The sequence below is a fragment of the Passer montanus genome, unplaced genomic scaffold (genome assembly GCF_014805655.1).
Source record: "Passer montanus isolate IOZ18808 unplaced genomic scaffold, ASM1480565v1 scaffold32, whole genome shotgun sequence".
NCBI lineage: Eukaryota > Metazoa > Chordata > Aves > Passeriformes > Passeridae > Passer > Passer montanus.
The window spans coordinates 553,116-569,024 of record NW_024367930.1 but is presented as its reverse complement, the minus strand read 5'-3'; the positions used below and the strand labels follow the sequence as shown (position 1 = coordinate 569,024).

The 15,909-nt window shown below is 38.5% G+C and overlaps 1 protein-coding gene across 4 annotated transcripts in view; it reads left to right on the top strand.

The window, feature by feature from the left end:
- The window catches only part of AMPH (amphiphysin), a 123,463-nt gene that overhangs the window by 95,202 nt on the left and 12,352 nt on the right, over positions 1-15,909 (top strand). For 2 of the 4 annotated variants that reach the window (XM_039715122.1, XM_039715121.1), the window contains exons 13-16: positions 2,457-2,480; positions 3,740-3,763; positions 6,388-6,420; positions 7,868-7,918. In XM_039715122.1, the coding sequence (XP_039571056.1) occupies positions 2,457-2,480; positions 3,740-3,763; positions 6,388-6,420; positions 7,868-7,918 (132 nt within the window). Of the gene's footprint in view, positions 1-2,456; positions 2,481-3,739; positions 3,764-4,046; positions 6,311-6,387; positions 6,421-7,867; positions 7,919-9,970; positions 10,082-15,909 lie in introns of those variants that run through there. The other 2 variants (XM_039715120.1, XM_039715119.1) reach the window with 2 other exon arrangements.

The window sequence follows — 15,909 nt, the reverse complement described above, 5'->3', positions numbered from 1 at the left end:
GAGATGTCTGCTGATGAGAATGGTTGCTGGTACCTTGGCCTTGACTTTAGCATGCTGTTACTTTCCATCAATAGAATAACTCTTAGTGTAAACATTATTATTCTCCAGTGCTTGTTTTTCTGACAACTTTTCAGACCTGACTTTGATTCTTCGTATCTGGAAAGATATGAAGAAATATCTGCCTTAGAGGACCTAGGTCTCATGGAGTCAGCATGCAGTTGCTTTACTGTGATGGAGTGTCTGTATCAAGCAGTGGTATGATCTGAGTGGTTTTGCTATTAATCTACTTTAGACCTAACCTCAAGGAAAATTGGAGTATGGAATAGAGTGTTTTCTTGTAGAATGTTGTGTTATTGAAAGTATACATTCAATAGTAATATTTGTAATGGTGGTTTTTTGAAAAAAAAAAAAAAGTGAAAATTTTAAAAAAAATTTAAAAGCTAATATATAAGTTGGTGATATTCATTGGCTTATGCTACAGGACATGCTATTTTAAAATCTAGAATTCACCCTCACTACCCAGAGGGCAGGTAGCAAAGTACAGAAGATCTCATGGCCAGCATGTCTGTATCCCTGTTTTGTACACAAAGAAGCAATGTTAATACACTGTTAGCAAAACCTATCATAAATCTGGCTTGTTCTGTGAGACGTGAGGAGACTTATCAGCTGTTCAGAAATGCAGGACTGTAAAGGAGTGAGAAGACAATAAGCTTTAAGGCTGAGATGTCCTGATTCTCTGATGCTCTCTACCTCAGTTAATTAATTTCTTAGTCAGTGTGAAGCCCTAGTTATGTGATGAGATCTGGAGTGATCTCTGACAGGTGTGTGCTGTCAGAAAAAGGATGCACTGTCAACACTTTGAACATTAGCCGAATTTTCTCACTGGGATTTGCTATGAGAAGTGTTCCATTCTAGCAGAAACTTTGTGCATTTTACTTGTTATGTTTTTTCTCCCTCTAAACAGAGAAAAGGAAGGGGAAGGCAAATGACATTCCACAGCATTCAGCAGTGACAGAAAGGGCTATGTGGGACTTCACTAATTACAGTTTCAGCTTGTTTTATAATAATGCTGATTAGAGCAGTGGGATCATTAAACACAAGATTTTATGACAGAACATATTTGTTCTGACATCATATTGTACAGATTGTAGAAAAGTTTATTACCTTAGTGAAAAACAGTTATTTTATATTCAACTGTACTATGAAATACAGAATATAATTTTGTGTAGAAAGTTTGTGCTTAAAAAGTTAAATAGTAACTTTTTGTCTAGGGGCATAAGAAGAATTCACTGGGCACCTTTACTCACTCCTTTCACCTTTCTGCAGAACAAAGGCATATGAGAAAGAATGGCCCACATCTACAAGAGCTGTGTCAGAACACTGTGATTTTAGAAGGGAAGACAGCCCTGCAGTCTGGGTCTTGCTCTCACTGGAGTTGACAGGGTCATTACTATGGTATAGAGAGAATTAAACCTGTGGCTGCAGAGCCCTGTGCTTGCAGGAAGATTAAAAAGAGAGCTTTAAATGGTATTTCCATATGTGTATAGTTTTTGCTTAAGTCATGCATATTTTCCATTCAGCAAACGGCTGAGGTAGAAGTGTGAAGACAGGAGTGGTCATCTATGCATGATGCCTTGGAAGGCCTGGCATGACTTATTTGTTGTTAATTTAATTAATTACCTCCCTCCACTGCTCTGCCAGGGTGATCCAACCACAGTAGGTGAGCCCTGGTCTGTCCTTCCTTCAATTGCTTTTCTGTTTCTATGGCTGCATTAGAAGGGACCTTTCTAAACCTGTCTGGTTCTCTTCTCTTTTGATACAAACCAACAGAGTTCCGTCTCATGTGGTGGACTATAAATATTTGGCATGAAGTCTGCTGCTTTTCTTTCGTCTGTTTAGCACTTCTGTTGAGAGGTCACTAGCATTAATTAACAGACTGGACAAGAAAAAGAAAATATTGGTCAACTTTCTTATTTCCTTTCACAAATAGTATTGCCATTTCCCTTTCTGTGTCAGTGTTGTGAGGAAGCCCACTTATTCTCAGTGGATAGATGTGTCATTAAACTGGCTAGAAAACCCCAACTTTGTAAGGTCTTTAAAGCTGACACCTTGCAGAGGCTCATATACCTATTGAAAGTCAGTCCCCAGTTCCAAACCTGGCCATTATTCATGCACACAGCAATGTGAGTTTGCTGAAAAGAAACAACTACTTTGAATTGGGAAATACCACAATGCATTGCATACTTCCCATCCTTTGTAACCAAAAGTATTGTGCAGATACCTACAGACACACACACATGGACATGTGCTAATATATAAAATAAGTATGTAATATAAGCATGCTTATAAATAAGTTCTCTCTTCTCATTTAATGAGCATTGTTGTGTAGCATGTTGGACATGCAGTACAGGAATGGTATTTTTCTGACCAGCTCTTTCTTTCACTACTTTTTCCAGACATTGCCGTGGGATCTATGGACGGTAAGCCTGACATACATAATAGTATTTCTGTGCCTCTGATTTTGTAACTTAAATTCATATTTACAAATTTTTCACCAAAAGCCAAGATAAAGAATTCACAGACCATGAAAAAACTCTTTCAAGTATATGAAGCCACTGAGTATCTTTTAAAACTAACAACAATAAAAAATAATCTGTTGATTAGCCTACAAAACCTAAATTTTGTCAGAAATCTAGGCTAAAAGATTCACAATCACTACAGCTAAGTGTGTTGCTTTTAATATGCCCAAAATACAGCTATTAGAAGGTAATTATGGATATAAGTCAGTTGTTTGAAATACCTGAAGGTGTCCATTAACCAAATAGACAACCATTTTCTCAAAACTAGGAGTTAAGACAGAATTTAGCTTGTCTTTGTGGGCAATACAGTGAACTGGAGTTACTCACAAAAGAAACAGCTGCTATAGGAAACTGCACGAATCCTTCCTTCTTCCTCCTAGTGCCAAATCATATTAAATGATCTGCTGGAAGAAAACAACACATTTTTGTGAGCTTTCTTTTGACTTTTGACTATGTAATGGAGTTAGCTGGGTTGACTTGACATGGAGGCTGGTATGTTCATGTTTGACCTTTTGTAGCTTCAGCCAGCACAGAAATTTGTGAATGCTTGTAATGTGTTCAGATTCACAGCACAGTTTTTTTCACATTCCACGTATGATGTACATTAAATGTCCTTATATTGAGTGAGGTTAAATAAAGCTCAATAAAAACAGTCATGTATGTAGGGTAGCCAAAATTTCAAGGCAGCAAATATCTGGACCACATGAAATAACCCAGTAATGTTGAGAATGTATTGCTCTAAATTTAGATTAGATAGCTTTATTAATGTCTTCTTTTTACAGTTTTATTTATAGCTTTTTAATATTATGTATTTATTCTGTATTATCATTTTTATCTTTGCTCTATTTTTTAAAATGCCAGTGTACTTCATAGCTAAACATCTGAAATAAGAATGTCAGTGACTCATAGGGGTAGCAAGAGGTGATCAATATTCAACATACACTAAGAACTTTTTTTTGTTATGTAATTCAGAGGTTTGAAATTCACAGGCCTTGAAGTAGTCTTGAGTGGAGTAGTAGGAGGGACCCACCACTCCTTCCCCACTCTGATTTGGTAACTGCAGCTGGTTAGAGAACTGCTAATTAACGAACTGCTACTCTATCAAAGTAAATTATGTTCTTCTTTTCTGTGTTTTATGTGTATGACTTTGTTCTATACAGACAAGCAGCGAATTGGTGCAGCCGGTAAGCAAACCACCCCCCAAAATCACAACCACTCTAGAGACTTCTTTAATTACTGCAGTGTAATACATAGTTTTCTGGTTTTGTGTGTCAGTGCTGCTCTTTTGCATTATAATTTATTGCCTTCAGATTGCAAATCACATAGCTTTTCCTAAATTTGCTTAATGTAGTCACTTCATTTAGATTAAAATTGCTCTTGTAAAATATAAATGTTGTGTTTTCTCATCAAGTCCGCCTTTATCTTTTTCATCTTGTGTTTTTTCTTTGCTTTTCTGCCTGCTTAAAGCCTGATTCTTCAAAAAGTCTTTCCCTGTGTAACCTGATCATGGAGGAAACCCCAAACAGTGGGTCATCAGAAGATACTAACAGATCTCAAACTGATCTGGGTTCACTCAGCTGGGGCCTAGATGTTAGCACACCCACTGTCAGCCAGGAAATTACTGCAGGCAGTTCTTTGCTTTTCCCCAGGGCAGAGCAAACCTCAAGCGAATCTACTGGTACTCTGCCTGCTAATGTTTGGCCTGCAGTAGGTGAGCAGGAGGATGCTGCACCAGGGCCAGCTTCTGTAAGCGAAAACCAGAGGACTTCACTGGAGGACCAGTTGGATGCCAAAAGTGTCGTGTGGAAAGATGTGGTGACCAATCAGCCTTTAGAGAACGTAACCAATTTTGGGGCACCCATCCTGGGGACTGATAGCTTGTTGGATGAACCACTCCCATGTGATGTGCAAAAGGCAGAGGAAGAGCATGAGGAAGACGAGTGGGCAGGTGTCAAGCCAAGTGAAAAGGTAGAGACTGGAGCTAACTACAAGGAGGTAGAAGGTACAGAGAAACTGGAAGAGCAAGGTTGTGAAACCAAAGGAAACAGTGAGGCAGAATTTCATAACGGTTTAGCAAAATCAGATCTTGAAATTTTGGCCAGCACAGAAGTAGAAAATTTACGTGAGTTTGAAGATAATTATGGGGATACTGGGAGAGCTAGTGATGCTAACCTAGAAGACTCTACAGAAGAAGAATTAAAACAGGTCAATGTCATTGAGGAGATGGCTAGAGAAATACCACCGTTGAGCACAGGGCTGGAATGTGGGGACAAAATAGGGGCGTACGACTGTAAAACTATAGAAGGCACTGGCTCTGAACCTGAGAGAGTCCTTGGTATCTGGGATGAGGACCATGGAAATACATTAGAGGAGGCCTTAGATCAAACTGACAGTGGTACTGGACAGAGTACATCCATGGAGCATATAAACATGAGGGCACATGTTGACCTAGACCACACAGGCAAGTACCCTCCAGATACTGGAAGTGATCTATGTGATGCTGAATTATTCAGTGCAGAAGAGTCTGGTAAAGGAACTGAAGGTAACAGCATCAGTCACCTCCCAAATGGTAGTACTGGTTCTAAAGGTCAAGCTGCTGCTGAAAAACAGTGGGCATTGCTGCCCAAGGAGGCTGATGCTGCTCGCGCAAGCTGTGATAATCCTTGCCTAGATAATGCAGATGACCAAGTGACAAGTAGGACAGCAACAGCAGTCACTGAAGTGATTAGCAGTGGTGTCCCTGAAGCCTTGGAAACAGAGCCCTGGCTGGCAAACTGGGATCCAACAGTTACTAATGATTCCTGGGGTTTTTCAGTTTGGTCAGATAGCCAAGCCAATGGACTGGATAATTGGCCCTTTTTCCCCAAGGATCAAAACTCAGAGGAAGGTAACATGGAAAATGTTTGGTTAGGCATTAGTAATAAATGGTCTACAGAAGACATAGGAGCTACTGATAGCAGCTGGGGGGAAGTAGGTGCAAGCACAGGCCACATAATTCAGGAGACACTAGTAAAACAAGGTTTGCCTGGGGAGCAGGCAAGCATGAGCAATCCTGGACTGAGCAAGGAGATAGCTAGACCCTTGTCTCTGTTTCAAATGGGAAATTCCAGAAATGCTAGCACCGAGAGTTCAACTAGTCCTAAAGACAATGAGACCAACAACTCAGATTTATCTGAAGATGAAATTGCTAACCGGAGATATGGATTGTTGTACCAGGAAATTGAGGCTGATAAAGAAGAGGTACCTACCCCAGTGTGTAGCATAGTCTAGACAAAGAGTTCCCTAGGCCATGCATATGCTTGTTGTTTAAAAACATTCCATTTGTGTGTTTCCTACTACCATTCCTAAGTCCATGTTATTCTTTTTTTGAAAAATTGCCATGCAACTCTTCATGGTGTGGTACCCTTCAGCCCTTCAAGCAGGCTGAAAAAAAAAACATTTCAAAATGGTGAATGAAGCATTGAACTGTGAAGAAGCATTTTGTCTGGCAGCTTTTGTGTTTTATCTGTAGATCTTTAAATGCACCTGGCCTTTTTTTTTAATTATTGTTTTTTAAAAATACTTAAGGTACTCTTCCTTTTCTTTTTGTCATTTTTGTTAAGCCTGTGATGTCTGTTATCAAATACCACTGTTATAAAAATTTCTTGCTGCCTTACCCTTAATTTTATTTTTTTCTCTGTTTTTTTCTTTTTTGTTCCTTTTTTTTATGTCTGGCCTTACATTTTTATTTTGCAAATGAAAATGTTTTAACTCATGATCAGATTTAGTAAACAAATGATAATTTGTTCTGATCTTCACTTCTACTTAGGCATCCACCATAGCATTTAATGGATTTGCACAGGTAAGAAATAAACAGGTTTTGAGGTAATTTTTTTCTGTGCTATTAGGAAGGCACTAGAACTGGCTATACAAATTCAGGAAATCTGTTTTACAGACAAGCTGCATTGAAACATCATACTGTCTCAAATCCAGACCTCATCTGTTGTCAGAAATTCTTAGATGTTGCTAGAAAGATTCTAATAGCCTTAGGACTCTTGGCCTGACTAAGTCTAAAGCAAAAAATCTGACTACCTTAGTGGGACAGCTATTTTCTCCTAAAATTGTTAGTCTAGCTGTTTTATTGTGCTCTTTTGTGGATTACTTTTCTCACAATTCCAAAATCCTGTTAAGCACATTTTCAGTTTCACCTATTTTCAGTAACTCTTTGTGTAAATCTGTAGTAAGTTTTGTTTTTTTTTTCTTCATTTTAACTTAAGATACATTTTGCTCTCAAAGTTTAACCTAAGTTGTTTATCTGCTGTATTGGTGATGGTGAGTCTGTGGTATGCATCACAGAGATACATCACATAAACACACCATGTTTATGCTTTCAGATTCCAGGGCTGTATTAAGATCCCAAATTTCACGGGGACTACCTAGGGCCTCATTATTTTCCAGCATTCTTTTAGAGACTGACTCAACCACAGCACACCCTGTACACCAAATTTTAAAAGTACCCAAAAAGGCCCAACTTATACAAGGATGGAAATGAGATGATTAGGAGACATCCTATGATTAACCATTCCGTTCCAGGACATTTGGTGTAGTAATGGATCCAGATGGAAGGGCAAAGCACAAGGATCTGGTAATTAAGGCAAAATGTTTATCTGGAGAAAATGCGTGTTTTCTCTCTCATATGTGGTAGGAAAATAATTGGCCCAGCAATATTTTTGCAAATTAATTGGTTCTAAGTGAGCAAGATGTTGGGAAACACCTCCATTTTTCTACTTAGTACAGGTAAAATTTTGTATTTGTAATTGCTATAGTTATTATTCAAATAAAAGCCAATGATCAAGACAAAAAGTACCTTACAGATGGCGTACTCTGCAGGCACAGCAATGTGTAATCTACAAAAAGAATTCAGAGTTCCACAACTTAGAAGTGCATTGCACCTTAAATGAAGTCCTTGTGAATCACGTGTATTTAATGAAGGATATGAATCACAAGTATTCACTATCTTTAGTAAGGTGAAAAATGTTGGTTTAGAAACATTGAATCTAAAACTGAAAAGATAATGTTTTAAAGTTAATAGTAGATAATATAAATAAATATAAATATAATTTTCGTTCAGTTTATTTGCCATCTTATTATATGTAAATGTACTTAGTGATTTTACCTGAATAAACCATTAAAAAATCAGGTCTTTGATGGACCTGCAGATATACTGTTTCAAATATTTTTACATTATTTTTTCATTTCTGTATTATTTTTTCATTTCTGTGTTCATGTGTTTCCATTTCTATGTCTAGGAAATCTCTGCATTTACAGTGCAATCAAATGAGAATATGGAAGAACCTTTGGTAAGTTGTGGCTTTTAGTTCCTTTTAAAATGTCTTGTCAAAAAGGGTACAATTTCTCGTTTTTGCAAAGATATTTTCACTTCTTTTGTTCTTGTTTTCTATCCCTTAAATTACACCACCTTATGCAAGTCTTCCATTTGGAAGAGCTGGTGAAATCATTGTAGTTGTAAATCCATACTCACTGAAACAATCTTTCACAAGGATAATACAGAGCAAAAGAAAAGAAAACCAGAACATTGTAAGGTATGTTTATTTTATAAAGGTGTTGTCAAACAGTTTGTTAATTTATTGCATTTAAGAAATTACTAGAATTTCTTCTATTTCACTATGGTCCAGTGTACAGCAAGGACCTGATAATACGTGATAGCTGTTACATATCTCCAACATTGCTGTAATTTTATCAACTCACCACCATATCAAATGTGGGCACAGTCTACTTCTAAGGAGGGAACAATCTTCTTGGAAGTGATCCTACCAGCAGTTTCTTAGCTTCTCTTACAGTCTTTGCTTAGCCTGGAAAAAGCATGAGAACAACAGCATTGCTGAATGAGTGCTATAGTTATAGCAGCAGGAAGATATTTAATGTTATTTAATGTGTTATTTGTGCTTGTAATGGTTAATATTTTGAGAGTATTTTTACTCATAGCTGCAATGTAAGTCATCTGAAGTATGCTCTTCAAGTGACTTGAAGCACATCAATGTAGTCTGCTTTATGTTACTTGTGATTTTAAATCTGAAAGAATCTTCCAGCATTAAATGTCAGGAAACACATTACCTGGGATAAATCTACTTTATGTTTCTCTTTTCAGTCCTATTTCTTCTTATGGAATTCTCTAGAGCTGTCATTAATGCACTACTCAGAGAAATTTTCGCACAGTATTGTATAATATAGGAGTGAATGCTCCTTAATGCTGTGCCAAATCCTGAAGGTCTTGCATAGGCAGACTTCTCTGTAAGTCATTACAGAGATGTCGTCTCTCATTAAAAATCAGCCTGCTTAAGGAATATATGCAAAGAATTGAAAGGCTATGTTTGTTTTTTTCCCTGAAAAATATCAGGAGGAGAAGATCTTTAAGATGTTAAATAACTTCATAGAAGCTGTCTCTTCTTCACAGGAGATACCACATTCTAGCCAGCAACCTGTTATCAACTGGAAAGCAATTGCTTTTGAGCTTTATATTATGCTGAGTAATTTGTTTGTGGAAAATTATTCTATTGGAGTTATGATAATCTGGTTGAGTCAGCCATCTTATATATCAAATATGCTGAACACAGCTTGGAGCTCTCCCCTTGTTAGGTGCATGTATTTGCAGAATAATGTCTCAATTGGAGATTGCTCTTCTGCCATGAGCTATTTTGCCACAAGACTGAACATGTTGCAGAGCTGGTGATATTTCATAGATACTCTTGTTGGAAAACAAGTGGAGGCCAGAATTTAAAAGGGTGAAAATCCCAATGGGGGGGTTGATAAATGAGTGCCTTGTAGGTGATTAAGAGCTCAAGAGAGAATGCATTTTAATAAGAAAACGGAGGTGGTTGCTAGAATTCATTGCTAGTATTCAATCACTCATTGTTTGTGCATATAAAAACTGTTTGAGTCTCAGTCTCTTTTCATTACTTCTTACCCTCACTGGAGGAGGATATATTGTCTGAGAACAGACAGAACCAGGGAGGAAGAGGTAATTTTTAGAACTCATGTTTGAAGACTAGGGTTGGTACACATGGGCGCCAGTTTCAATTTCTGGCCTTGCCAGCAGTCTCTGGAGCATTTTTGAGCAAACTGGGTGCTTTCCCCCCACTTTCATTACCTCTCACTGTAACTCAGGAAGCTTTCCTTGTGAGGGAGGCATGTAGGATTGGCTCATTTTACATAGAGAACATTGATGATGAAAATGCCCTTTACATGCTGTCTTTTACTGGGGACAAAGCCTGGCAGGACTGAGCCTGAAGCAACACTGTGCCAGGCACAGTTCCCTTTCTCCCTCTTCCTCCCCAACATCATATGCTCCTCAACAATTTTTCCACTATCTACTTAAAAATCAATAACAAAAGACTGAGGCTGAAGAAACTCCACCTGGGGAACCTAAGGCTGAGGAAACCCCTGCTGTTGCTGCTGTTGTGGAAAAAGAAGCTGTCCCTGCTGAGCCAGCAGAGCAGGCTGTGGTGAGTGATCTGTCCTCCATGCCACCTCCCAGGCCTCATCGGAGCTCTTTTTCTTTATGGTGAATGTGCTTGCTGCATTTCAGCCATCCTTTCCACTGTCATCCTCCATGGCTGGTTTTCTCTGCTGCCTACTGTGTCACAGCATGCCTCTCCAGCTTGTGCCCCTTTCAGCCCTAAAATGTCATTCATCTTACACTGGGCATCTTAGATTCAAGTTTGGCTGAGTGGTTGTGGTTTCATAAGTTGTTTGATGCCAGATGAACTTCAGAATGGGAAAGAATTGATGCCATTTTTAAGTTATGTTATTAGCAATTTTCTCATTTCATTTCAAGCACTAGGCTAATGTACATCTTGTATGGTCCTTACTAGAGCAGGAAAATTCCATTAAAAAGTTATTGTAGTATGTCTACAAGGCTCACAGTTTTAGAAGCCAGTTCTGAGCCAAAGAGAGGACGCCGAACACCAGCTGGGAGACTTTTTACAGGTCAGAATTCAGGAGATGAAGAAGAAATTACAGCTCTGCATGAGTAACAAAGCAAGGCATCCAGTATCACTGTAAATTAAGAGGTGGTCTTAGACAGTAGGCATGGAGTTTTCCTGCTGACTAGCATCCCTTTTTATACAGGTATCTCAGTGCATATTCTTTTTATCCAACTGAAGTGCCTCTCGTACACGCTAGTGTCAGAAGGTCTTGGTGGTGGATGATACTCACAGGCTAAGAAACCCTGGAGGAAAACTGCTTCTGTTTTTGTAGTCTGACATCTTTCAGGCTTTCCTGAAGACAGTAACATGTTTGGAGGCTCTACTGAGTTGCTGGTAGAATATGAAGATTACTACTGAAAAACTGGATGGAAAAAAGGGGTTGTTTTGTGTGTCCATTTCTCTGCCACAGAAGCTGGTGGAAGATACATAACTGTGCTCTTTGTCTATCAAGCATAGTTTGGTGTTATACATGTTATTAGATGAGAAGGTTTAAACTTGCTGAGCTGCACTTGGGCTTGGAGAGACCCTGTGTGTCTTCTGCTGCTAAGCAGGGATGATGATACCCAAATAACCATAAAATTAGGTGGTTTTCAGTAAGCGCTTGATACACTGCCATATGGATATCAATAGTAAGCTAATGTAGATGCAAATTAGCTGAAGAAAGTGGAAATATCTGTACATGCACCTGTAAATGTGGCACCAGAGAGCATGGATAGATATCTAATTATCAGATATCAAGCTGCTGAGCTCTTCCTAACAGAGAAAAAATAATTTATTGTGTGAGGAAGGTTGGGCAGGACTAGATGGGCTGTTCTGCAGGACTTTGGGGGAAAGGGCAGCTAATACCTGGCTCTGTCCAGCCTTACCCATTCTCTGGGGATGCGTAGCAGCATTGGACCTATGGAGGGAAACAGTCACAGTGTCTTCCCCAGAACTACATTTAGGTTTAGTTCTGATTACACTTGCATGAATTTTGAGTATTTGTTTCATATTTTAATTCACTTTTGCTTGGTTCCATGATTCACACTGAAGGAAATTATTTCAGGATCATCCCCTTCTACTAACATAACTAGATGAAGCAAGCTTCATGGTTTGTGTAGACCACCCCTTCTATGTGTTTTCAGTTCACATTGTTAAAAAAAGCAATTACCTATCTAAGGCACATTGTTTTGTCAGACTGTTGATAAAAATGCTTCATGTAAATGTGATGGTTTGGAGTAAAGAAAGTGGGAGGGAAGGTGGAGAGAGAAGGAGTGGAAAATTGGTCATTGATCTGGAGCTCTTCTCTTTCCATGAGTGCATGGCAGGGAATAATGTGGAAAAACAGATATTAATGAAGCCAGAAAAGTGGTTTTATTTTGAAAAAAAAACTGTAAAAGAAGTTCCCCATTTTTGTCCTGCACTAAGACAAGGCAATGCTCTGAAGCCTGTTGCACATCTTCAGAACTAATTAAACAGTCTCTCTCTGCAGTATCGTGCATTTGCTTGCTGGCTGGCATGACCTTTTCAGTTCATCCATTTTGCTACTGAGGAGTTCTGGGTCCATGGTCTGTTATTAGCTGCTCTGGCTGAATCACAGGAGTGCAGAGCTATTGGAAGAGAGGCAGAGATAAACAATGCAAGAGACAGACAATTTAAGAGCAATCCAAGAGGAGGAGCATAGGCATTAAATAGAAGTTAAACAGTTTTGATTAGGTTTGTTCTTGGTGTTTTGTTGCAAATTCAAAATCATGTTGTCGTTATTAATTTGGGAAAAAAACCCAAAGTGCTGGTTTTGAAAATGCCTGAAATGCAGTGGCTGCATTTGTTTATGAAAGGCTGTTATTTCAGAGGGGATTTTCCAAGAACCTTTTCGTTGCAAAGAAGGGTTTTGAAGATTAGGATTAATGACAAATATGTTCAAAGATAAGGAAAAGTACACTGAATTGCAAAAGATGAAAACATGTCATTTCCCAGCAGCACTTCTACATTCATTTGCTTTATGAATGACAGTTTTCTTTAAAAGTAGAATTGTAAAATTTTAATTGGGAATTTTTTATTGAGTTTAATTGCTTCCAGTTTTGAGTGACAGCCAGCCCTCAGTTGAGTTTTTCTGTGGTAAATTTCCAGTCACATTCAGTTAACCCAAAAAATTTATGGCATAGATCCCTCATTATAGGAACTTCACAGTAAATTTTCTGGTAGGATGTTCATTTAAATTATGGATAGAACGGTCCAGGGGATAGGGTACTACTGTCTGGGCATTTTGGATTCAGTTACTTGGTGTTTCATAGTCTGCCTGATCAAGATTGGCAAAACTTCATTAGAAGAGCTTATCAGAATTGTTGCCTAGGATCTCTGCATATCTTTGTCTTGGTCCTTCACATCTCCAGTGCCATAGAACAAATAACATTTTTATTAGTAGCCCTCAACAGTTGATCCTTTTTGGGGAGGCGATGAAATGATAATTAAAGGGAGAGAATGACCATGTGTGCCAACAAAAGAAAAGTTTACACGGTAAACAGCTTATGCATGGAATTCTCCACACAGAAAGAGCTGTTTTTCTGTTTCTAAAGCATCTCCAAAGGCAGCTATAAATCCAAAGGATAATCTGAAGGATATATTGCCTTAACCACTGGCTTCTTTCTTTTTCAAATACTGCCCCTCTCACCACATCAATTTTTCACATTCAAGCAAAGATGTCGTGAGGACATCATGATAAAGTGAATGCTTATGAAATGTTGCCATTTCCCTTTTTCTTTTCCTGCATGTGAGACATAGTGCTTGAAGACCATCTTTTCTACTTCCACTGCACTTAGCAGTTTGGAAAAAGCTTCTCAGTGCTTTGGGTCTGATGCCTGCCTGGACTGTGATGTTCTCCCATTAAAGCAGTCAGATGCTCAGCTGAATGCTGTGCTTTTCAGATTATATAAGCACACGTGAAGCTACCTCCTGATAAGCTCTTTGCAGACAGAGTGAGTACAGCAGAGGCCAGGGAACAGCCTGCAACCAAGCATAGGTTCAATAAATTAAGGTTCAGTCCCACTTAGGTACTATTCGCAGTGCCCAAATGGTGGCATGTGTAGTTTGGGAGAGCAATACAATGTTTAGATACAGAAGAGCAGTCAGCTGTGCCTGGATTCTGAGCGTGAAGCTAAGTGCAGGTTAAAAAGTGGGAACATAAAGCCATTAAAAATATATGGCTGGCTTTTACAGGGGAGAACTGTTGTAGAATAGTTGAAGTCTCCAGAAGCAGATTTTTCTCTCTGGAACCAGGGTTCTAGTTCCCTAATGTTATTCCAGTCATCCTTTTCCCTAGGGTTTCATGCTCTAAAAGTGATAGTTTATTGTGCCTCTCTTTTCAAACTCCATTATCCACAAAATCCCAACTTTCAGCTAATCAGAAAAGCAAAATGCTACTAAATTTACTAGTACACAATAGTCAAATTAGCTTCAGGAAAGTTTAATCTTTGGGAGATAAAAGAAGCTCTCCTTACTTTCACCTTTCCAACCAAATTTGTGGTTTTAGTTAATAAGACAATAGTTATTGTTTAAAAATATGCATATGCATATATTAAATCATTCTGCAAAGAAACCCAAAGCTGGGCTGATGGGATTCTTACCAGAGAATATTGCCAGGGAATTACTAAGAAAATGAAAAAGGCCAACATGTTCCTGACTTTGAAGTGCAAGATAATACTAATTTCTGAAGGCGAATTGTAAATACAGCTGCTGGCAGAAATTCAACAATTTTTAATAGTACAATTAGGGAAGTCATCTGTGTAGTGATTTGCAGTTGGACATAATACTTTTATGGGCAGCAGTTTGCTCTGTTCTAGGAAAAAAAATATTTCTCTGGGTGGCTCTGTGCATTCATACATTACTAGAGTGTGAAATATTTTATATTTTGCTGCTGATACTTGTTTTTTTCTATTTAAGACCCTCTGCAGCCTCCTCAAACTTACTATAAAATTGAAGACCACATAGCAGAGGCTTGGCAACTTAAGAAAAAAAGGAATTAATCATTTTTAAAAGGTTATATAACACTGCAATTTTAACAGTGATAAGGCTGTAAGCGGTTTCTTTGCCAGCACTACTGTCAGCAGCTGCCCTGCCCTGGCATCTGGGCATGTTTGGGGCTTATGACTGACTGCAAGCAATGCTAGGTTAGAGTAGAAAAAGGAGTGATACGAAGTTTGCATGTAACTCACCATTCTTTTTTTAAAAAAAGAAATATGCAACCATTTGAGCTGAAACTTCAAGGAATTTTGGCCTGACAGTTGTGTGTGAAGGCAGGTAGCTGGAACCTGAGTATGTGAGGTTTCCTGGCTTCTGACTGCCAAAGCAGACTCTCCAATATACTGTGCCCCAAAGTATGCTTGCATAATTTCTCCTCACCCGTACAGCTCTGCAGAAAAATCTGACCTGGCTGTGTCAAAATTCATTAGCAAAATTTATTTCCCTAATGGGGCTTTGACTTGGTATTGCTTAGCAGAGTGTCTTTAGAAATAGCCATGTCTGCAGAGAGTCAAACCTGAACAGCTAAAAAAGCCCTTCCAACTATTCCACACCAAACCTGAATTTTAGTGGTTTTGACTGTTGACCTTTTGTAGAAAAGGACCTGGTGCTGTTAACAAGTAACAAGTACTGTTTGGGAGGAGCTTGTTACTGGTCAGTGCATTCAGTCGTTTGAACTCCTAAATGGGTTGTCAGATTTGGAAAACCACTGATGTCTAATTTTTTTTATGTCGGGCACCTGCTGCATGTACCACTGAATATGGACGATTCTGAAAAAGTAAGGAGATTCTGAAAAAACAAACAAACAAACAAACAAAAAAAAACCCCTAACAAAACAAAACAAAAAAAACCCCCAAAGTTTGTGATCCACTTCTTTTGAATAGCCCCTTTAAATGAGCTGCAGTCCAACACAAGTGGAAGTAGTATTTTATGAAGTTTACACTGAGGCCCTGGTGAATTACAGGAGCAGCAGCAGGTGATAATGGAAACAGTTTGAGTCACCGGTGGGAGAAATTTGAGTTTGGTGGAAACTCCAAGGTTCCTTACTAAACAGTTCTTCAAAGCTGCTGCTGTTACAAGAATAGTAGTAGTAAAACTCAAATTGTCCTTAACAGTTCCATGATATAATGATGATAACATATGTAAAGGGTTTGTTTTAGCACATAAATACTTCTGTTTCAGACTATAGGGGGCAGTATCTTTCTGCTTGATAGTATATATTAGCTCATTTAGCCATTCATTTCATTGCATCCCATACATGTCATGCTTCCATTAGCTTGATAAATACCAATTTCTCTGCAGCTATTGCTTCAGCATGTGTAAGGTGATGATCGATTTCCTTTTTATAC